The 23,651-nt window shown below is 36.7% G+C and overlaps 1 protein-coding gene across 3 annotated transcripts in view; it reads left to right on the forward strand.

Moving 5' to 3' along the window:
* Positions 1-13,309, forward strand: part of LOC131164540 (lon protease homolog 2, peroxisomal) — an 82,649-nt gene extending 69,340 nt beyond the window's left edge. Inside the window, exons 15-17 of one of the 3 annotated variants that reach the window (XM_058121809.1) lie at positions 5,691-5,936; positions 12,160-12,261; positions 12,806-13,309. In XM_058121809.1, the coding sequence (XP_057977792.1) occupies positions 5,691-5,936; positions 12,160-12,261; positions 12,806-12,889 (432 nt within the window). In that variant the 3' untranslated portion in view covers positions 12,890-13,309. Of the gene's footprint in view, positions 1-5,690; positions 5,937-12,159 lie in introns of all 3 variants that reach the window. The other 2 variants (XM_058121810.1, XM_058121808.1) reach the window with 2 other exon arrangements.
* The last annotated feature ends 10,342 nt before the right edge of the window (positions 13,310-23,651 follow it).

The following is a 23,651-nucleotide window of genomic DNA, read 5'->3' on the forward strand; positions in this document are numbered from 1 at the left end:
TCGAATTGAGAGGTCTTTGCAGAGTTGAGGTGTGAGGAGAGCCATTGAAATGTAATGCTGAAGACACCTATCGGCCATATTAGGCCTGAAATTTCATCCCTAACCCCGAAACCTAATGGGCCTGAAGTTTCGACCCTGATTTCGAAAGCCCTTGCGGGATCTGGGCAAAAGCCACATAAAGGGAGATTATGGTGCGAGCATTGTCGCAAGCCAGGCCATTCAAAAGATACCTGCTTGGAAATTCATGGAAAGCCTGCAGATTGGAAGCCGAGGCAAAATAAAAAAAAATCGTCGCTATCAGGCTACTACTGATAATTTAGCTGAGAAGTCACAAGGTGAGAAAAATAACAATACCACTCCAAGTGGCGTCTTCAATCCAGAGCAGTTGGAACAACTATATATAATGTTCTCCTTCATTCAAACATCGGGTCAGTCTTCCACTGGTTCTTTAGCCCACCGAGGTAATTTTTTGTCAGCCTTAAATACTATATCCCATTACAAATCACCATGGATAATTGACTTGGGTGCCTCTGATCATATGACTGATTCTTATCATTTGTTCTCATCCTATTCACCATGTGCTGGAAATTTGAAAGTAAAAATTGCAGATGGATCTCTCTCATCTGTGGCAGGCAAAGGAAGTATTCGAATATCTGATTCTCAAATTTAAAATCTATCCTACATGTCCCTAAGTTGTCTTACAACTTGTTATCTAGCCAGTTGACAAAAGATTCCAAATTCTTTGCTAAATTTGTTTCATCTCACTGTGTTTTCTAGGACCTATCATTGGGGAAGACGATTGACAGTGCTAAGGCGTTTGAGGGACTCTACTACTTTGAGGAGGCAAATATGAGTGAACAATGTAATACTGCAATTTGTGATTCTGCATCTATTTCTAGAGATAGTGAAACTTTGTTATGGCATTCTAGGATGGGTCATCCAAATTTTCAATATTTAGGACGTTTATTTCCTTCTATTTGTTCAAATAAAACATCTTGTGATTTTCAATATGAAATTTGTGAGCTTGCAAAACACAAGCGTAATTCCTTCCCAAAGTCCACATACAAACAATCTCGCCCATTTACTATGATTCACTGTGATTTACAGAGGCCCTCACGCTTTCTTAATCGCACTCATACGAAATGGTTTGTTACTTTTATTGATGATCATACTCGTATTTGTTGGGTTTACTTGTTGAAAGATAAAACTGACGTCCATTTTGTTTTCGTCAGTTTCCACTCCATACAATTTCAAACTCACATCCAAATTTTATGTATTGATAATGGTACGAAATATTTTAATGATATCTTGGGACATTATCTTGAAGAAAATGGAATTGTTCATCAAAGTTCGTGTGTGGATACCCCTCAACAAAATGGGTTGTTGAACATAAAAATAGACATATACTTGAAGTAGTTCGGGCGTTGATGTTCACTACATATATGAAAAACTATTTTTGAGGAGATGCCATTTTAATAGTTACACATCTCATTAATCAAATGCCGAATCAAGTTCTTTCTTTTGCCACTCCTCTCTAGAAATTCTAGGAATATTTTCCCAACTCTCAACTCCTCCACTCCAATCTCTCTTTGAAAATCTTTGGATGTACTGCATTTGTTTATGTTCATGCTCACAATCGGGATAAATTGGAACCTCGTGCCATTAAATGGGTCTTTATTGGTTACTCTCCTACTCAGAAAGGCTACAAATGTTATGACCCTGTCTCAAAAAGAATGTTTGTTAGCCTTGATGTCACGTTCTTTGAAACCACTCCTTATTTCCCAAAGCCCTCTCTTCAAGGGGAGAAGTGGAGTGAAGATCGGTTCTTTGATTTCTCTACTACTGAGTCTGTGCCATATACTGAGTCTCCCATTGCATCATTCCCCGACCTATCTACTAAGTCTCCCATTGCATCATTTCCTTACCTGTCATATGCAAATGATCACTTAAACTCAGGGGGAGATGCAGAAAAACAAAATAATAAGGAAATACTTGTTTACTCAAGAAAGCCAAAAACAAAGAACAGGGAGAATCTCATACCTGAGGCACCAAAAGAGTTGAAACCGGTGATAGTTTCGAGCAACCATGAGTCCATGCCAAATCCCGGTCAGGTAATAAATGGCCATGAGCTTCCTTCTGATAAGTCTGCACCTAATGACATTAATTTACCCATTACAGTCAGAAAACAAACGAGGCCATGTACTCTATATCCCTGGTCAAAATACATGTCTTATAAAACTCTGTCCACAAGGTATCGTGCTTTTACCTCTAACCTTGACATGATAAAAATTCCAAAGAACATTCAAGAAGCCCTGGAAATTCATGAATGGAGGGAAACCGTAATGGAAGAAATGTGGGCCCTGGGAAAAAATTGAACTTGGGACATCATTAATTTGCCGAGAGGAAAGAAGCTAGTAGGCTGCAAATGGGTCTGCACAGTGAAATATAGACCTGATGGGACAGTTGAATGATATAAAGCCAGACTCGTTGCAAAAGGGTTTACACACACCTATGGCATTGACTACACAGAGACATTTGCACCAGTGGCAAAATTGAACATAGTTCGGGTCCTCCTGTCCTTGGTAGCTAACTTAGATTGGTCACTACAACAACTCGACATTAAGAATGCATTTCTAAATGGCGAGTTAGAAGAAGTTTGCATGACTTTACCACCAGGTTTCAGTAAAAAAGGTGAAGAAAACAGAGTATGTAAACTCAAGAAGTCCTTGTATGGACTCGAGCAATCTCCCAGAGCATGGTTCAACAGATTTGCGGAAGTGATTAAGAATCAGGGATATCGACAAGGGCAATTAGATCACACTATGTTCTTCCAACAGTCTGAAAGTGGTAAGAAAACAATTCTGATAGTTTATGTTGATGATATAATTCTAACTGGAGATGATACAGTGGAGATGGAAAGATTAAAGAAAGTCCTCGCTGCTGAGTTTAAAGTTAAAGACTTGGGACAAATGTGGTGCTTCTTGGGAATGGAAGTTGTTAGATAAAAAAAGGGTATCAGTGTTTCTCAGCGAAAGTATATCCTTAATCTCCTAACCAAAACCGGCATGCTTGGTTGCAAACCTAGTGAAACTTCGATTGAAGCCTTAAAAAGGGTCGAAGATTGCGGAATACCAGTCGAAAAGGAAAGGTATCAGAGATTGGTTGGTAAACTAATTACCTATCGCATACCAGACTTGACATTGCTTTGCAGTAAGTGTGGTAAGCCAACACATGCACTCACCGAAAAAGATTCACCTAGATGCTGTGTATAAGATCCTTATGTACCTCAAGGGTACTCCGGGCAAAGGACTCTTCTTCAAGAAATGTGAAAGTAAGGAAGTAGAAATCTTCACAAATGCGGATTGGGCAGGATTAGCGGAAGATAGAAGGTCTACCACCGGATATTGCACCTTTGTATGGGGAAATTTGGTAACTTGGAGAAGCAAAAAATAGAATGTAGTGGCTTGAAGCAGTGCTGAAGCTGAATTCAGAGCAGTTGCACAAGGGATATGGGAAGGACTGTGGTTACGGAAACTCTTGGAAGAATTACAAATTCCGGTGAAATTCCCAATCAAAATCTATTGTGACAACAAAATAGCCATCGGTATCTCTCTTAATCCAGTTCAACATGACAAGACTAAGCATGTGGAAGTGGACCGACATTTTATTAAATAGAAGGTTGAAGAAGGAACCATCTGTATAACTTATGCACCTACCAAGGAACAAACGGCAGACATCTTTACTAAAGGATTAGCCCGACAGAACTTTGATGATTTTATTGGCAAGTTGGATATGATCAATATCTATGATCCAACTTGAGGGGGAGTGTAGAAATCCTGAGTATCCTTGTGTATATTGAGTAAATTAGGAAAATAGGTAAATATAGAAGATTGTATATTATTGAGAGTGATTCTGTTAGGAGATTGTTTCCATATTTAGAACCTTCGATTGTATTATATATATTGTAAACTGGGCTATAAACAATAATTCAAGAAATACAGAAATTCCATTATGTTTTTAGGTAAGTTTTTTTCCCACTTCTAAGGATAGGTAGAAAAGGCATTGAGCAAAAGAGGCGGCCCATAATAAAAATCTCCAAGAATTTTAGAAGAGTTGGAATCATGACCAACTTGATCGTGGAGTTCATCCAACAATAATTCACAGGCAAACTCACTGTCATACTCCGAAATATCACTCATTTCTTTTCCTTATCAGTATGATTTTTCCCTTTATCCTTCTCTAAGACTGACAGAGAACAACTTTGTTATTCTTCAACGAAAGAATTTCCTACAAATCTCTTTTTGAAAACTTATAATCTGCAAATAACATACACCATGGAGCTCCATCTTGGATATGTCCATAACTTAATCCACGAGTAAAGCCAATAAATAATGATTAAAGCATATGTATTATGTATATATATATATTTAACAATCTACTAAAGTACTGTCTACTCCTTACATTGGTACCTTATCATAATAACCATTTTATTTCAGCGAGTGCCACTTGCAAATCCCTTTTATTCTTTCTATAACTTCCATTACTATTCTTAATGGACATATAGCCTCTGTGTTATCTCCCTAGCATAAAACCAAATTGATTTCTATTATTATTTCTAAGTATAATCTTTGCTCAATTACTCTTTTCCAAAGTTTCATTGTACGAATTACAAGTTTAATCCCATGATAATTATTACAATTTTGACGATCTTCTTTACATTTATATATAGGGACTAAAATATTTTCTTCCATTATTTTGTATTTTCATAGTACTTATAATTTTGATAGGCAAACTGGTTAACTGTATTCATGTGTCAGCCCCCTTATCTCATAAGCATTCTCCATCTTAAACAGGGATTTGGTCCTGTAAAATTTTTTATTCTTTCCTTTTCTAGTTATAGACTTATAGTACATATTTAATTCTGTGTTCTAAGTTTTTAGTTATATCTAAGACTTTTTGCTTTTTATTGTTAACTAATTATAGATTTAGGCTATCTTCTTGGTTTTCATTATAGCCTATTAAAATAATTTAGGCATATTTCTTTATATTTTCTTCTTTTAGTAACACACAATTATCTTGACTTTTTATGCATTTGCTTATGGAGGTCTCTACTCTTTTCTTTTTTCTAGCCATAGCAGGATTGTGTGTACTTCTCTCCATCTTTAGTGGCTAGTCCCCTCTGAATTTTGTTTATTATATATTCTATATCAGCTTAACAGTTTTTTTTATTTTCTTTCCCCCCCTTTTTTACACACACACACACACACACACACACACACACACACATATTTATATTTTAAAATTTCCCTGTTTCTATTCTGTTGTGTCGCTAAACCTTACTACCCTAGAATAGTTTTGGGATTTATTGCACGTGTTTTATCTGCATGTGTTTTTGTCACAATCATGCATTTAGGTACATTGGACATTCTTGATTTGGGCCTATTTGGGAAAAATGTGGCATTATAAAAATGGTGCCTTTTGACTGAGGACATAATTTTTCTTTGTCATCAGGTTTCTGACAGATCTATCCTGTCATGCTTAATGTTTACAGATCAGCCCATGTCCAAGTGCACTATGCACTACAGTTTCTTTGTGAGCTGCATTAATATTGTGCACATAAAACATATTAAGAATTGAATTTTTTTGTATTTTTTTTTCATTGAAATTAATGATATTCCTCAATGTTACAGGTAAGAGCAAGGGCAGCAGATCTTAAGTTGGCAGCTGCACAGGAATCCAACCTGTTAGAGGGTCGTGATATACATATACATTTTCCTGCTGGGGCTGTGCCTAAGGATGGACCATCAGCAGGTGTGACTTTGGTAACATCACTGGTTTCTCTGTTCAGTCAGAAAAAAGTTAGAGCAGACACGGCAATGACTGGAGAGATGACTTTAAGGGGTCTTGTATTACCCGTTGGTGGTATAAAGGACAAGGTGTGCTTCTAAAACTCATTTGTTGATCATTGCAATTTTTATGGTTATTTTCCTCATGCTGGTGGCACTTACCTGGTTAAATTTTGGATTGTCGATCTGTTTTGAGCCAAAAAAATTGGATTTACTATTTATTGTATTGAGGGCATTTTGTTCATCATGCATACATTCATACATATATATGTCAAATATTTTGTGAATGGCCGAATGAATTGGCCTAGAGTTTTGTATATTATATATAGACTTTACAAGAATGCTATACATGGAAAGTAAATAAGGTCTAGCATGATTCTAGCCCTATACAAGTAAACTATAATCTGTCAAGCCCTATACATGTAAACTAAATATATGCTAACTGTACAAAATAATGAATTGAAATATAAGGAAATAAATATGGGCTCAAGTAAGCTAAGAAATCTTTTGCTTTGCTGTTTGCTGTTTCGCTGACAACCCCCCTCAAATTGATGCGGGTTGATCAACAAGCATCAATTTGCTACTTAGGAAGCAATGTCGATGACGAGTGAGAGCCTTGGTGAAGATATCCGCAATTTGTAATTCAATGGAAATGTGTGGAAGAGTGATAACACGTGCTTCAAATGCTTCATGGATAGAGTGACAATCAACTTCAATATGCTTCGTGCGCTCATGATAGACAGGATTGGCCGTGATCTGGATAGCACTCATATTATCGACATGTAGAGGTGTAGGATCGGTCTCAGAAAAATCTAGCTCAGCAAGCAGGCCTCAAAGCCAAATAATTTCAGAACAAGCAAGAGACATCGCCCGGTATTCAGATTCCGTCGATGACTCTGAAACTCTGTCTTGCTTCTTACTCTTCCAAGAGATCAATGCATCACCTAAGAACACACACGAACCAGTGATGGAGCGACGTGTATCTGCACAACCAACCCAATCAGCATCGCTATAAGCAGCAAGGCAAGTAGAATTGCCTGCAGGGAAGAATAAACCACAGGCAGAAGTGTCCTGAACATAGCGTATGATCCTATGGACAACAGCCAAATGAAGATGACTAGGAGTCTGAAGAAACTGACTGACTTGCTGTACAACAAAAGAAATGTCTGGTCTAGTAATGGTGAGATAGACAAGACTACCCACCAACCTCCAATATAAACTGGGATCAGCAAGTAAATCACCTTCCTCTTTGCGAAGCTTGACGTTTAATTCCATGGGAGTGTCAATAGAAGTATGCTTCTGAAGGCCAACAATGGCCACTAAGTCACTAGCATACTTATGTTGATTGAGTGAAATACCTGAGGGACTACGATGCAACTCGAGACCAAGAAAATATGTGAGAGACCCAAGATCTTTCATATGAAAGGACTCTTAGAGATGAATCTTGAGCTAAGCAAGTAAAGCAGAATCGGAACCTGTAATCACAATATCATTAACATATACCAAAAGAACAACAATACCTATGTCTGATTTCCGAAGAAACAATGAAGTGTCATACTTGCTCTGCTGGAATGAAAATTGTAATAAAGTGGTGCGGAATTTATCAAAGCAGGCCCTCGGAGCTTGTTTGAGACCATAAAGAGAACGACTAAGCTTACACACATATGAAGTCGGAGAGGGAAACAAGCCTGGGGGTGGCTAGGAAAAGCATTCTTGACATCCATCTGATGTAGTGGCCACTCACTGGAAGCAGCAATAGCCAGAATCGTACGAACAGTAGTCATCTTAGCCACGGGAGCAAAGGTCTCTTCATAATTGACACCATATTCATGATTATTCCCAAGTGCAACAAGGTGAGCTTTGTAATGATTCAGACTTCCATCAGATCGGACTTTGACAGAGTAAACCCATCTACAACCTAGAGGAACAATGGTGGGAGGAAAAGGCTCAATGTCCCAGGTGTGATTGGCCTCTAGAGCAGAAATTTCTTCCTGCATAGCTTGTCGCCAACAATCATGCTTGGTAGTGTGTGAGTAGGAAGTGGGAATATCTAAATTGGACAATGCAGCAGTAAGAGCTGAAACAGAGTTACCAGAACTTGAAGAGGGAAACCCATACTTGTCCGGGGTTACAGACACTTGAGAAGAGCGACATACCAAAGGCTATGGAGGTGTTGCAACCGAATCTAGAGCGTGGTAGAACAAGATATCAGATGAGCGACCAGAAGAGACTGTGGGCGGGGGCGCCGCGTATACACAATACCTAGTTTAAAACGAGAACTGGCTAGATGAGGATCCGAGAACTACTCCTCAAAGGAGGGGAGGATCACAGTAGGAGAGGAGGGTACATAGGGCACAGGTTCCGGGGTCCCTTTTCTTTGAAGCAAATAGGAGAATGCTCCCTCCCTATCATGACAACAGGAACTTTTGCTCTTTTGTGAAAGGACCGAGCCCCTTCTGAATCGAGCCAAAAAGGCCTTCCATCTAAGATCTTACCTCACTAGCTCACCGACCCCAGCATCGCTACATTCGTTCACTCAAAGAAAAGTTCCCCCTTACTGAAGGGGAACTTTTCTCATAAGTAATGGGCATTTCAAAGAAAATAACATTCCTAGAAATGCATGTACAATGTAATGTAGGATCATAGCAAACAAAGCCCTTTTTACACACATTGTATCCCAAGAATGCACATCGAACGGATTGAGCAGATAATTTATGTCGCTTATGAGAAGGAAAATGAACAAAACATACACAACCATAGGTACGGAGGTTATTGTAACTAGGTTGCTTAGCAAATAAATGGAAATAGGGAGACTCCATGAGTAGGACTTGAGAAGGTAAACGATTAATCAAGTAGCAGTTTTCAGGGTCTCATCCCAGAACAAGGATGGAACAGAGGATTCTAGCAAGAGAGTATGTACCGCATCTAGGAGATGACGATTTTTCCATTTGGCTACTCCATTCTATTGAGGAGTAGCGGGACATGAACATTGATGAATAATACCTTTAGAAGCCAAAAATTCCTGAAACTCAGTAGACACATATTCACCACCAAAATCTGTGTGTAATGTCTTAATAGAAGCAGAAAATTGATTGCCAACATACGCTAAAAACTCAGTGAAAGTACGAAAAGCCTTAGATTTAGAGCGAAAAAAGTAGACCCAAGTAAATATGCTATGATCATCAATGAAAGTCACAGTATTTAAATTTTTCATGTGAACTAACTAGGGAAGGTCCCCAAACATCACTATGGATAAGATCAAAGCACTGAGAAGCTCTTTTAGCATGCAAAGGGAAGGGAAGAGTTTTGCTTTTACCAAGTTTGCAAGAGGCACACTCAAGAGATGAAGAAGAACGTTCTTTATTACCAAGTAAACCAGAGTTCAATACATGAGGTAAGATCTGAGTATTGGGATGGCCTAAACGAGGATGTCACACCATACTAGGGTCTGAAACATTATTACAAGCAAAAGAATTAATAGAAGAAACTGGAGAACGTGCTGGAATAGGCAAAAGTAGTGGAAACAAGCACCCCACTTTAGGTCCCTTCGCGATCGGCTCCCCCACTACCTGGTTTTGCACAACACAACCATTACCAGAAAAATTAACAGATTTTTTATCAACTAATTGACCAACAAAAATAAGATTCGTGAAAAGTTGAGGAGCAAGAAACACATTATTGAACTTAGAAAAGGCATCTCCAACAGCAGCTATTGGCAAAGAACTGCCATTGGCAGTCTGAATGGTAGATTGACCAGCTTAGGGCCTAACATGACACAAGGTAATGAGATTATTCGTCATGTGATTAGAAGCACTCGAGTCCACATACCAGAGATTAGTAGAATTGTTACCTTGGAGCCCCATTGCTGATAATGCTGAAATTAGCATCTGTTGCACCATTTCGGGTGTGCAGTAATTCGTTGGAGGAGGTGCAGAAATAGAGAAGTCACCTGAAGAAGAGCCAGGGGCCGCAAAAGTCACTGTGGGGGGGAGGGGGTACACTAACGGAAGTTTGGAATGCCTGGGCTTAACGATTCTGCGGGCGGATATGACATTCTTTGATAATGTGACTCTTCTTCTTGCAATAAGAACAAAATTTTTTGGAATAATTAGCAGCGATATGTCCAAATTCTTTGCAGCAAAAACACTAGAAAGTGCTAGAATGCGCAAGCCGTCCTTGTTGTTGAGCAGCATAAGCCATAGGGACAGACTCGGAACTACCATGAGATTGTGCTAGAGTAACTTGAGTACTAAGCTGTTGTTCTTCACGAAGTAACTCACCAAAACAAACATCCAGAGAAGGAATAGAAGAGCGATTTAGCAAAGACGAGCGAATAGATTCATACTTAGGGCGAAGTTTCATAAGAAAATTATCACGACGACTAGTCTCGTGAAGACGTTGAATAATGGGAAGAGAAGCCATAGGAACATCCGTAGTAACCAGATCAGAGTATTCATTCCAAAGAGTCAGAAACCCTGAATAATAGTCTTGCATGGAACGATTCTCATGTTAAAACGTGACAATCGCATGCTCTAACTGAAAACGATGGGCCCCATTATCTTGATGATATACTGTTTTTAAATAAGTCCATATGGATTGAACGGTGCGATAAGGTCACAAGTTGGGGACAATATGTGGCTCAACTAAGCCAAGAAGTCAAGACATAATCCGAGCATCAAGCACAGCCCATGAAGGACAAGCTGCGGACTCCTTGGATTTTCAGGATTGGGTGCATAGTCCGTGGCATCAATATGACCTCAAAGATCTTTTACCTTCAGGAAAAGTTCAAACTGAAAAGCCCACGTAGAATAATTGTTGCTCATAAACTTGGCAGTGCGGAGTCCATGCTAAATAATGGAGAAAATTGAGAAGCCCAAAAAAACAGACTGTGCCGAAAGAAACAGACCACAAGAAAATCTACAAGCCCAAAATAAACAACGCAGGTACAAAGAAAAACCAAGAACAACCTACCTGCACTAAAAAATTAATTCTTGAACCAAAAAACTGCACTAACAATTAAATTTTGAACCAAAAACCTGCTGTGTCAGAGAAGATAGGTGCTAGAAACAGCAACAGAAGGCTGTTGCCTGCTTGCCGAGAGTCACAAACAGCAACAGAAACTGGAGAAATAAGTGACAAACCAGAAGCCTGCTGTGCTTGTTGCCAAAAGTCACAAGCCTGCTTGCTGAGAGTCACAAACAACAACAGAAACTAAAGAAATAAGTGGCAAACCAGAAACCTGCTGTTCATGCTTGCCTAAAGTCACAAACGGCAATAGAAAACTGTTGCCTGCTGGCCAAGAATCTCAAGGACATAAACTGGAGGAATAAATGGCAACCCAGAAACCTGCTGTGTCGACGGCCACACAGGTACAGAAGTACCGAAAGAACAGAGAAAAATTCTAGAAGAGAAAACAAAACCACAACAGCCAAGAAACCGAGAAGACAAAAAATCGAAGGGGAAAAAAAAACCTAGCAGATGGCTGGCTCTGATACCATGTCAAATATTTTGTGAATGACTGAATGAGTTGGCCTAGAGTTATGTATATTATATATAGACTTTACAAGAGTGCTATACATGGAAAGTAAATAAGTTCTAGCATAATTCTAGCCCTATACAAGTAAACTATAATCTGTCGAGCCCTATACATGTAAACTAAATATATGCTAACTGTACAAAATAATGAATTGAAATGAAATATAAGGAAATAAATGTGGGCTGAAGTAAGGAAAGAAATCTTTTGCTTTGCTGTTTGCTGTTCCGTTGAAAATATACACACACACAGAGGTTAGCTTTTATATTATAGAATACACTTCCGTACTTAAATTTCCATGCATTGGTCCAAATTTCTGCTTGCCATGACTCAAACTCGATAATTGTTTACAAATTTTCTGTTGAAATTTCCTTAAAACTTGAAATTTATCAAATTCTCGAAATTTCACATAATTTTTTTGAAATTTTAACTATGAAATGAAATTTTCTGAAGTTCAAGTTTGAGATTCAAAACCCAAATTAAACTCTCTTAATTAATTAATTAATTAATTTAAAAATTTAAAATTGAAAGATTATTACAGGAAGGGATGTGAATTATAGCTATCAGACTTTGAAGTTATGTGAAAAACTAAACTTAGATATTAGCTGCAATATTTTGTTTAACCTTTTATGTCTAAATATTATTTGTAGAAATACCTGTTTTCTTAAAATATAAATAATAGCATTCTTTTATCTGTATCAATGCATGCTTGAAACTAAGGCATAATTTAACGTGTACCATTGGTTTTTAAGAATGCTTATTTAGATATGCCTCAAACAGATATTGGCAGCGCACCGTAATGGAATCAAAAGAGTTATCCTTCCAGAGAGGAACATAAAGGACCTAGTTGAAGTACCATCAGCAGTGCGTGCTAGTCTAGAGGTATTTTCTCTTTTTCTTTCCTATTTGTGCCCAAGTTGTTTCTCCAATATGAGAATGCATGCGAAATCAAGTCTTGGACATCCACTTCCATAGTTTTTCATGTAATGAGTTCTAGACAGGATTTCACTTCAGAAGGATAAATTTTTCTTTTTCTTTTTCAGAAAAGCTTCAAAGAATGTTTGAGAAACAGAAAAATACTTATTCCATGTTTGAGAAACAGAAAATACTTATTCCTTTGCATGTGGATTTAAATAAAAGAAATTGTACGTGCTATACTGGCTTTTGGTGAGAACATTTGGAGCATCTTGATTCTTGACATGGTTTCTACTTGAAAAGTCTGTTTGAAAAGTTAAAGCCAGACGAATGAATCTTGTTTTTCTGCAACCCCTTAGACACAATGACCTCCTGAAGGTTTCTTTTCCTGAAGTTGCCACATACTTGAATTCAATTTTGTTGTCAGGGTTCTCTCTCTTTGAGAATTGGAATGTGCGCCAAGTCCCAAAATAATTTGTCATATATTCTCACTCTCATTTTGCCTTAACAGATAATTCTTGTTAAGCGCATGGAAGATGTATTAGAACAGGCTTTTGAAGGTGGGTGCCCCTGGAGGCAACACTCAAAGTTATGACAGGATCCTTGGCCTTGTTTATGTAAGAAATAGCTGCCAATGAAGAATCATTTTGCTCACAACATATGCTGGGAATGCAGACTTCTGTTTGTACAGGAACTGCAATGGGCTATCGGAGGTTTGAAGAAATCCAAACTTGAACTGGTCATCTCCTCCTTTAATTGTGAAAAAGGGATCAGTCATTCGTGTCTCCAACTTGAGCTCCCAACATATTTTTGGTTCATACTTATGTTTATTCCTGCCAAGATGTATTTACCATGGGCAATGTACTGATTTGCTGTTATTTATTTATTTTAAATACTTGTAAGAATATACTGTGCTGTCTATAAGTTAATATTTAACCTGAGCAAGGGATTTTTGCTATTTTGCTGAAAGTTTGCACTTAATTTAATGAAAAAAAAAATGAGTGCATTTAGTTTATTGCTGATCATGAGTGCATTTAGTTTGAGAGATCTTCTAAAATTATGGGCACACTCTTGAATGAGAATCTTCTATGCTTTTGTTTGGTTTGACCAGAATTCAGATGTCTTTACTAATCTTGCATGTTCAATGATCTTACATGTAATATTCCCTATTTCAGGAATATCATTCCTTCTTAAATGGCAAATTTAAAGTTCTTGGTGAATGAGGTTAATTAAAATTCTGATTCATTTTCTAAAATTTACAGGATTTATGAAAAAATAATAGTCCTAATTCACTCAAAGAATTAAATCAAAATTGGTTGGGTTCGTAAAAATAATAGGTCATTTAATGAACTTAATTAAAAGTGGTAGCTTGGAATTAAAATCAAAGGAAAATGGTAATGCTGAGAAATTGATTCTGGGCGGTGAGAGAGCAGAGCAGGAGGGCGATTCTTGTGTTTTCTGCTGAACTTGTGTGAAACACACAAGTGACACATAAGGCCACTAGGGTAACTGTTGGAGAATTGAATGGGTTCATAAAGGGAAACAGTTTCCATTTAAGGGAGAGTTATAAAGACCCACAAGTGAGGGAGAATATGTTCAAAATTTACTTGTGAGAGTTGTCCTACAATGAAAAAAATTAAGGGAAAGATGAGTGACTTATATATATATATATAGTTGGTCCCAAGAACTAATAGCTTAAGCTTTGCGGTTCATTTGGTGCTCACCCATGTCGATCAAGTTCGGATGGAGACTTACTGATTCTAACACTAAACTTGTTTTACCTTTTAGAAGCTTCAAATTTAGTTGTTCTTTAAATTTTATATGATTTCAACTCATTTTCAAAAGCACATGAAAAAGTGCTAGCTAGTTCTAAATGAGCTTAGGGCTGGCTAGCTTTGGGACTTTTAATTCAGTTTAATTGAATTATAAATTGTTGGAATTGATGTATTTCCAATGAGTTGGAAATTTAAAAATTTATTTCTAAGTTTATCCAAATCAGCAGTAATAATACACAACATAGGGTCTGTCTATATAATCGTAAACCCAATCAACACATGTACAACATATAATGAATCAGACATATAACATACATGAATTGAAAATGAAAGTGTAGAAAATAAATTGCGAAAATATAAAGTACACACACGATATGTTACCGGGGTTTGGCCAATTGTGCTTACGTCCCCGCCTCAGCTCACAAGTCCGAGGATTACCGCTATTGTTCACTTAATGGGTGGAGCGGCACTGGTTACAATCGGGTCAAATTACACCAGGACTGACTTTCAATCTTTACACACTCTCCTTGCGGGGTGGAGAAGACCCTATCGATCCTTACGAGCTATATCAACACCCCCTTAAGCCACGCCTAAAATACAATCAATCAGCTCAAATTTTGTGTACAAATAAAGTTGGTTCTAATACAAGCAGATTTGTACCGATATGCACATGCAATAATTAATGCACCTTAAGCAGATAGGAACAATAAGCTCAGTGCAATACGTGTGCAATAACACTCAATCTAATATCAATATTCAATCAAGAGTAAGAGTGTATTTTCAATCAAACTTTGAAACACTTTATCAATAAATATCAATCAAAAGTGGAGTTTCAAAGATTTCCAACAAATGTAATCAAAATATCTTTAAAATGATTTTGTCAAAATTCTAGCACAAAAGATATTTGAAAAATAAGCTTGTGAAAAATGTGAAAAAAAAATTTGCACAATCACAATACAAACTTACAAGTCTTGCAACACAAGTGCCAAGACTTACAAGCTATAAAGTTTTCCCCGCACAATGATTATTATTTAAATCAGGGCGAAAAAACCTTAGTTAAACTCTCAATAGAAAAACAATCAAACAATCACAACAATGAGAGTTTTAGCAAGTTGGAACAATATAGAATCACTCAAGGGCACTCTCACCAAGCTTGATTTAACAAAGGAATAGTAATGATCGAGTGTATAGGCTTTGTATTGGAAGAATAAGCTTTGAAAATTTCAGAGGATTTTCTTTTAATCAAATTGCTAGTCCTATCTTAATCTTGCAAATGAGGACCTATATATAGAGATGTGCAAAATTTTTACCATTGGGGACGTAAGGGCAATTCTTAAAAATATTTTAAACATGTTTAAGTAAAATAACCATGAATTATCCTTAAATATCCGCAGGAAAAATTGGCAACCTGAGAGTTTTGGGCGCCTGACCCTTGGGACCAAACCGAACAGACACGTGACGAAAAGTGCAAGTTTGAAGTTCGGGTGCCTGGTGAGAACTTCGGGTGGCTAAACCAAGGCGATTTCCAAACTGCTCAAGGTTCGGTCGCCTGGTTCTAAGTTTGATTTACCAAACTTAAGGATTCGGTCGACCGAGGCATTTTTAACGTGCCTGGTTCGATCACTTGAATCTCTTTTAATTTTAAGATTAGGTCCTGTTTTTAAGTATGATTTTCCCCTGATTGCATATATGATAATGGAAACTTATCCTAAGTGCTTGTGCAAGGACCCAGGTCCTTTTTAAGGTCATTTTGAGCTTTAGTTTCTACATGCATGATATGCATTAGTTATTACAGACTTTGGCTTAATAAATATTATAGACCCGAATAAAAATGAATATAAAATACAAGTGTTAAACTTTTCACGTCTACATTTCCCTTCAAGTCTCCATACGACGCCATATGATTTTGCCAATACATGTAAGACTGAGCACACAAACTCGGAAAACATTAAATACCAAGGTATTTGTCATAATCAAAACAGGATATGACCTATAAGGTCAACATAAATATAGATAAAATAAGTTGGAAACTTGAAATATATGAATGGCAATGTTATGACTTAAAAGGATAATGCGTGTCCTTGAAAGGGAACCAAAATTATGCTTATCTTCATTCTTTTAAGTTTATATAAGGAATCCTAGAAGTTGCTTAAGGTAGTCTTAATTGCATATTAATTCTTTCCTCCTTGGACTATTGAACCTCAAAGATGGAATGCATTAATTTGATTTAGGGTTCTTAATATTAGCCAAATTCAATCTTTCTTTACTATTATGGAGCTATAAATTTAATTCAAGTTATTTACAAGTATTATTATTATTATTATTATTATTATTATTATTATTATTATTATTATTATTATTATTGCATCAATGTGATTTAGGGTTCTTAATATTAGCCAAATTAAATCTTTCTTTACTATTATGCTGCTGCTACTACTACTACTACTGTGTTGGACCCAAGCTTCATCTTGCTCCATTCTATTTTGTTATATGTTTATTTGGGAAATGTTATAGACCAAGTTCTAGAAGTGGTAAAGGTAATCTAAGCTAGACTACTACTCCTACTACTACTAATTTTAGTCAAATATTCTACCTCACTTTGACCTATTGGAGAAATAGGGGAATTTGTTTCTTGTGTCGGACCCAAGCTTCATCTTGCTCCATTCTATTTTGTTATGTCTATTGGAAATGTTATAGACCAAGTTCTAGAAGTGGTAAAGGTAATCTAAGCTAGAATTTTACTGTTTTAGATATTCTACCTCACTTGGGCCTATTGGAGAAATAGGGGAATGTGTTTCTTGTGTTGGACCCATGCTTCATCTTGCTCCATTCTATTTTGTTATATGTCTATTTGGGAAATGTTATAGACCAAGTTCTAGAAGTGGTAAAGGTAATCTAAGCTAGACTTTTACTGTAGGTTCTTACCCAACTAAGGGTGAATGAGGATCTTTGGTGTTAATGAAGTTCAATTGAAAATCATTATGTTAGACTATCACTTTACCTACAAGTTTGAGTTGATAGGTTGTGAGCCAACAATGTAGATCAAGTTTTAACACTCTTTCACATGCGCAGCCCGATAGCACGTGGAGCGATAAACACACGATAAATAGAACCCATGATAGGGAACACAATAATTTTTTTAAATACCACACAATAAATGCGGACAACAAGATTAGAATCCAATACCTCTTGGTAACTAGCTCTGATACCATGTTAGATTATCACTTTACGTAAAATCTTAAGCTGTTAGATTGTGGGTCATCAATGCATATCAAGTTTTAACACATTATATGAACTATAATTTTAAATTTCAACTTATTTGTATGAGTTCAACTTAAGTGTTATGTTGCCCAGTTGTCTTTGCATAATTTTCTCCCCTAGAGTTGATTGGGACAATCTAGACCCTCCTCGAAGGGTAATGAGTGTGCTTAGAGGCATCTAAGTTATACCTATCCTTGTTGCGTTAGTTTATGGTCAAGGTAGGAGCAGTTGTTAATCTAAGTCAAGGAGTTGTAATTTAAGATAGTTTTTAGTGCATTTTATTCCCTTGTAACTATATTCATAACTCAAGAGTATAAGGTAAGATAGACATTGTGAAAAGATTATGTAGTCAAAGGAAAAAAAGGCATAAATAAAGAAGCAACCAATATAAATTAAATTTTAGGTACCTAAAATTACATACATAGGTAATCTCTAGTTGTAAGTGTTTTTTTTTTCCTAAGTGTCATTGTTAATGATCATTTAGTATTTTCGCATTGTATTATTTGTTAGAGTTTTGTTAATAAAAAGTGTGAGTTAGTAAGGGTATTATGGTAATTCATATTATACTTACATATATTATAAATAAAGGGAGAGACCTATCATTGAGTTTAGGTCTTCCATTTTACTCAATTACTTAACGTGATATTAGAGCGTGATCCAAACAAAATCCTATTCTCAGCTGTCATCAGAAAATACCATTCCTGTGGTTGTCCTTCCTAGATTCCCCTCCATCCCATATTATTTCACAAAACCAACTATATACCTATAAACAGACCCCCTTGATGACTCACCCCACAAAACCCCATTGCAGGAGGACCCCCTATGTGCCCTCACGTGCCAGTTAAATGCCAGGAAGGCCGACCCCATGAGCTAATGCGTAAGAGAATTTCCGGACACTTTTTATTTTCCTTTTCCCTTTTCCATGCTCTCATTCCTTTTTTAGACTATATTATCAAGCTATTAGGTTAATTTTTTGCTAAAAAATTCAACCTTTTTTTGGCTATGCACTCGCAACAATCCATTAATTTATGTTCAAGGTTTGTGATGGCTTCTTTGTGAGTATTTTGGAGCTATGGCAGCATTCATATGTTCAGTTGTGAGGTTGTGGCAGTACTATATCCATCAGTGAGTTGTTCACCTCATTACTGGTAGTGTGAAACCCAAGGAATGGTTGTTTGATGCTCTGTGAAGTTGTTTATCAATGGTTATTGAGTTTATTGGGTCTAAAACAATGGGATTTGTTGTGTTTTTTGATTCAGTATGTTCTAATTCCTTCTATATATACCAAAATATCAAGTTGTTGGGCATGTGTTTTTTTCTCGCTTAAAGATCCAATCTTTTTGTGACAATGCACTCGTGTGTTGCTTTCTTGGGGCTACATCTGATGTTGTTGGTGATTTGTTCTTGGTAGTTTTGATGGTTCACCTCTCCAATTGTTCCATGCCGAGTGTTGCTTTCTTGGGGATGCGTCTGAGTTTCTTGGTGCTATGGTAGCCTTGTATTGATTTATCTATGACTTGTTCATGGTGGGTCACCGTGTTTGTGGTTGTTTCAATTGTTCTAGTAATTAACCTTATGATTATTGGTCTAAGTTTATGAATGTTGGGATGGGGTTTGCAAATCCCAAAAGTATGATTCTTTTCTTAAACTTCTTTGAGTGAACCGCGTATTATGACTATGTTAGAGGAGTATTCTAGGTGTAATAACCCCAAAAAGGGATATAGAAGATTAGTGGAGTAATTCTCAAAAATAAAAAATAAAAATAAAAATAAAAATAATTAATTAATTATTAAATAAATAAATAAATAATTGACTAATTAATTAAATTAATTAAATAATAATTATTATTAATTAAATGATAATAATATAATATAAATTAGATATATATATATATATATATATATATAAAACAAACAAAACTTCCTGAAGCTTAAAGCTTCAGGAAGCACAGAGAATCCAGAGAGTCCTTGCCCAGGCTTCTTGCGTTCTCTCTCTCTCTCTCTCTCTCTCTCTCTCTCTCTCTCTCTCCCCTCATTCTCTCTCCCTCTCTTTTTAGTTTCATGACGGATTTTCACCCGATCAAAAATCAAAAAATACCATTGGACTCCATTCTCCGCTAGCGTCATTTCTACCGGAGCGGATCAGCGGTAGGAGCGGCATAGACGTATCTCCTGGGGCAAGCCAAATCTCCCTTTTAACCTCATTTCTTGAAAATTATAAGTCCGATTGACGAACGGACACCACCACGAGAATCTAGGGATAATTCTCTACAAGTCTAGTCGGACGGAATTCTCGTGGGGTCGTCGTGGGCAAAATCCCAAATTTGGGGTACGGGGGTTATTAAGGGGCTTATTTTTAATTAATTAGTATTAATTTAGAAATGCTAAAATATTGAGCATCTGAGATTGAGGTAGGATTTCTTAAATTTAGGGGTGTCAAATATTGGTTTAAATGTTAATTTGGGGTATATGGAGCCTAGGAAAGGTTAGATGGGTAGTATTTTAGGGAAATAAATTAATTAATCTAGGGAAAATGTAAATTGCAGGAGTTGAATTTTGGGCGCCAAGGGCGTAGGATTTGGGTCCTAACGAGACTCTCAGTAAGTCAGGTAAGGGGAATAAATTATAACAATATTTTTAGAATTACTGTGTGAATTAATATGTGAAAATGAACATATGATATTTTGCCTGAAAATTATTATGATATAAATATTAGATAAATTGTATGACATTTGAGTAATATTAAATTGTGATGCTTTGCAGTGTGAAATTAACATATTATGAGTATTAGATGAAAATTGTGTGGCACATGACATGTGTTGAAAAATGTGAAATATAATGATGTGTATTTTCTGAGAAAATATTGAAATGAGAATGATTGATGTGATATTTATACATGAGTAGAAGTTATTTGCATGAAAAATGAGTTTGTACAAATTACTGATATGAGTATTTTGGGAAATGTGGAAATATGTGAAATATGATATATATTATTATGAGATGATGAAATGTGCACAGAAAAATGATGAGAATATTTATATTAAATTGAATTGAGATATACGGAAATATGATTGATGATATGCCAATACTGCACAATAATTGCGGGTGGGTGGTATTCCTTTCCTACTGATGCCGTTGGGGAGGTATGCTCAGTATGGAAACTGTGTGTGTGTGTGTGAAGTTCCTACTGATGTCGTTGAGGAGGTATGCTCAGTATGGAGACTGTGTGTGTGTGTGTGTGTGTGTGTGTGAAGTTCCTTCTGATGCCGTTGGGGAGGTATGCTCAGTATGGAGATTGTGTGTGTGTGTGAAGTTCTTATTGATGCCGTTGGGGAGGTATGCTCAGTATGGAAATTGTGTGGTGAAGTTCCTACTGATGCCATTGGGGAGGTATGCTTAGTATGGAAATTGTGTTGTGAAGTTCCTATTGATGCCGTTGGGGAGGTATGCTCAGTATGAAAATTGTGTTGTGAGATTCCTACTGATACCGTTGGGCAAGTATGCTCAGTATGGAAATCGTGAATGTGTTGAGAATTGGAATTATGTGATCTAATGTATTACGTAAAGTACATAAATGTGAATTTATGTATACATAGATATGTAATGAGTTAAAATGGGAAATGATTATGAAAAATGAAAGAATGTGTGTTTTATAAAATAAATAATTGAGGTGAAGTGAAACTCTCCGCCTGAGGGCTTACTGAATAAGGTGAGTGCCCTGATAGGTATCAAATGTGGCCATTCCTGGTAGCATAACATGTTAGGGTAGAGGGAAGCTACCTGTATGGGCGAACAATTTTCCCTATTCTCAGGAACTTCGCGGGTAATTATGTGTGTTGGAAATGAATAAACTTGAGAAATGATTTTAAAGCTTATAAAAGCTTATGTTGTATATCTATATGATTGTGAGAATGTGAATATCAATGTATTTTCTCAAATGAAATGTTGTTTTAAAAAAGAGTAAAAGTATGTTATAACCGAACTCATTTGGCCACACACTGTAAATAATTTATTCCTTCTTACTGAGATGTGTCTCACCCAAACTATCTAAATTTTTCAGGAAACAGGGATAGACCAGGTGATAGAGTTCCGTGATCATAGGAAGCTGGGGCCCTGACACACAGGGTGAGTTTTTGGATTAGGGGATGTGTAATTTCCCCTAGAGTTGGGTTGATTTGAGTTTGTGATGGTGATGTATATATGTGTGTGTAGATACTCTGGGTATTGTATTCTGGATAATGTAATTATACTGTCTTCTGCTGTTAGGTTGTATAATAAAATAACTTTTTACCCGGTACCCAATGCGGGTTGGGTCGTATGAATGATAGTAGGATTGTTGATGTGACCGATTTGTGGATGTTATGGATGACGAGTGATTATTTATTTATTATTGAGAAAAAAAATTGTACGAAAATCGGGGCATCACACAAGGTGTCTACAGTATCAATTGTCTCAACAAGCATCTTATCACATTGCTTCTTTTGCCCAGAAAGGTAATCCTACAATCTATACGTCGTCTGGTTCCTTCCTACTGGTCCTTGGATTATCGATTCTGCTGCCATTAACCACAAAAAAGGTGTAACCAACATCTTTTATGATCTTTAATATCCTAAAAATCTCCCTCAAGTTACCCTTATTGATGCGTTCACTATTTTTGTTAAGGGGATAAGAACAGTAAATCCTACTCCTTTTATATCTCTTTCTTTTGCTTTATACATCCTAAATCTCATTTCAATCTTATGTCAGTTAGCAAGCGTACTGTGATGACCTGCTTAATTTTCACATTTTTTTTTTTAAAACCAAAATCACAAAACTCAGCAGATCATAGTCCACCTGGACCCGTGGGTACCAGGGATATATCAGAACATATTATGAAAGCCTAAGCAGCAGGAAACATACAATCATATACATCTCATTATACCATACATCATAATACTAGAGTTACTACAATCACTGTATATATATGTACACAATACACGACCCAAAATATATCTAGGGCCATCCCACAAAATACATCCAACCCTATCAAAACACTTACCCTTCTGGAAGGGAAAACCAACCGTACTAGATTAGCGGGGCTTTACCCGCTCTCCTATCAGGGGCTCCTGAAATGTTCATAAAATTCGGGGTGAGACACCTCTCAGTAAGGGAAATAAACTAATACTAGTGTGTGTCAACATGAGTATTCAGTGTTATACATATACCATACAAAACATATTCAGTAAACTGTTACGTCAAATATGGGAAAACTTATATATCATCAAAACATGGCAGAACATACTGCATTTTTATAAACATATATCATCTCATATAATAATAATACAAAACATTCTTGGTAGGTTAGCTGACTGTTGTCATGTATTGCCTCCACATGATTGGGTTGTGTGGCCCGAAGGCGGGACCTGATAATGGTTGGCCGACCACTACCAAGTCAAAAGTACAATCTGTAAGTTTGATGGGTTTTCCAGACCTGGTCCATACACCAGGGGCGCTCACACACTTCTTAAAAACCACATCGACCATCCAATCACACACCACTTTGTACAGCGGTGTTAACACAAATATCATGATCATGATAACCATGGACACATAGTAACGGTACCGTGCAAGTGCTAGCCTAAACCAAGCCAACCAGGTTCTAATATCATATAACATATACTGAAACTGTGATACATGGATATTTCATAACATTAATTATCAAATCAATCATATCATTTTGCATATATACGTATGTTATGAAAATCATCGGCCCTTATGGAATTTCACATTTTACCATAGCTTGGCCCGTACGCCAGCAAATCATAACTATAGCACAGCCCGTACGTTGGCAAATCATTTCCATAGCTCGGCCCGTACGCCGGCAAATCATACACATAGCATAGCCCGTACGCTGGCAAATAATACACATAGCTCGACCCGTACGCCGGAAAATATATCAAAATCTCGGCCCATATGCCGGTTTTCCTTTATAAAAATCTGTATCATTAACACATTCCAAAAAAACAGTATTTCATTATCATTTCTACTCATACCACACGAAATAGGTTTTTTATATATCCAACATACCATCATTTTCAACAGTATTTTCCAAATATAAATCATATATAAATATATTTATTTCCCAAAAATTAGATGCTGTAATAATATAATACATTTCCATAAAATAACTAGTTTAGTTTATCCCCTTACCCGATTCTTGAAAAACCCCTAAATCAAACACTCCTGCACCCGCAGGGTTCCCCGTTCAACACCCAGAAAACAACATTCCCCAGAACTAAAGTTCAGTATTTTTATGCGTACTACGCTTTCTACAATTGTCAAA

Source organism: Malania oleifera, chromosome 9, assembly GCF_029873635.1.
Source record: "Malania oleifera isolate guangnan ecotype guangnan chromosome 9, ASM2987363v1, whole genome shotgun sequence".
Lineage (NCBI taxonomy): Eukaryota > Viridiplantae > Streptophyta > Magnoliopsida > Santalales > Ximeniaceae > Malania > Malania oleifera.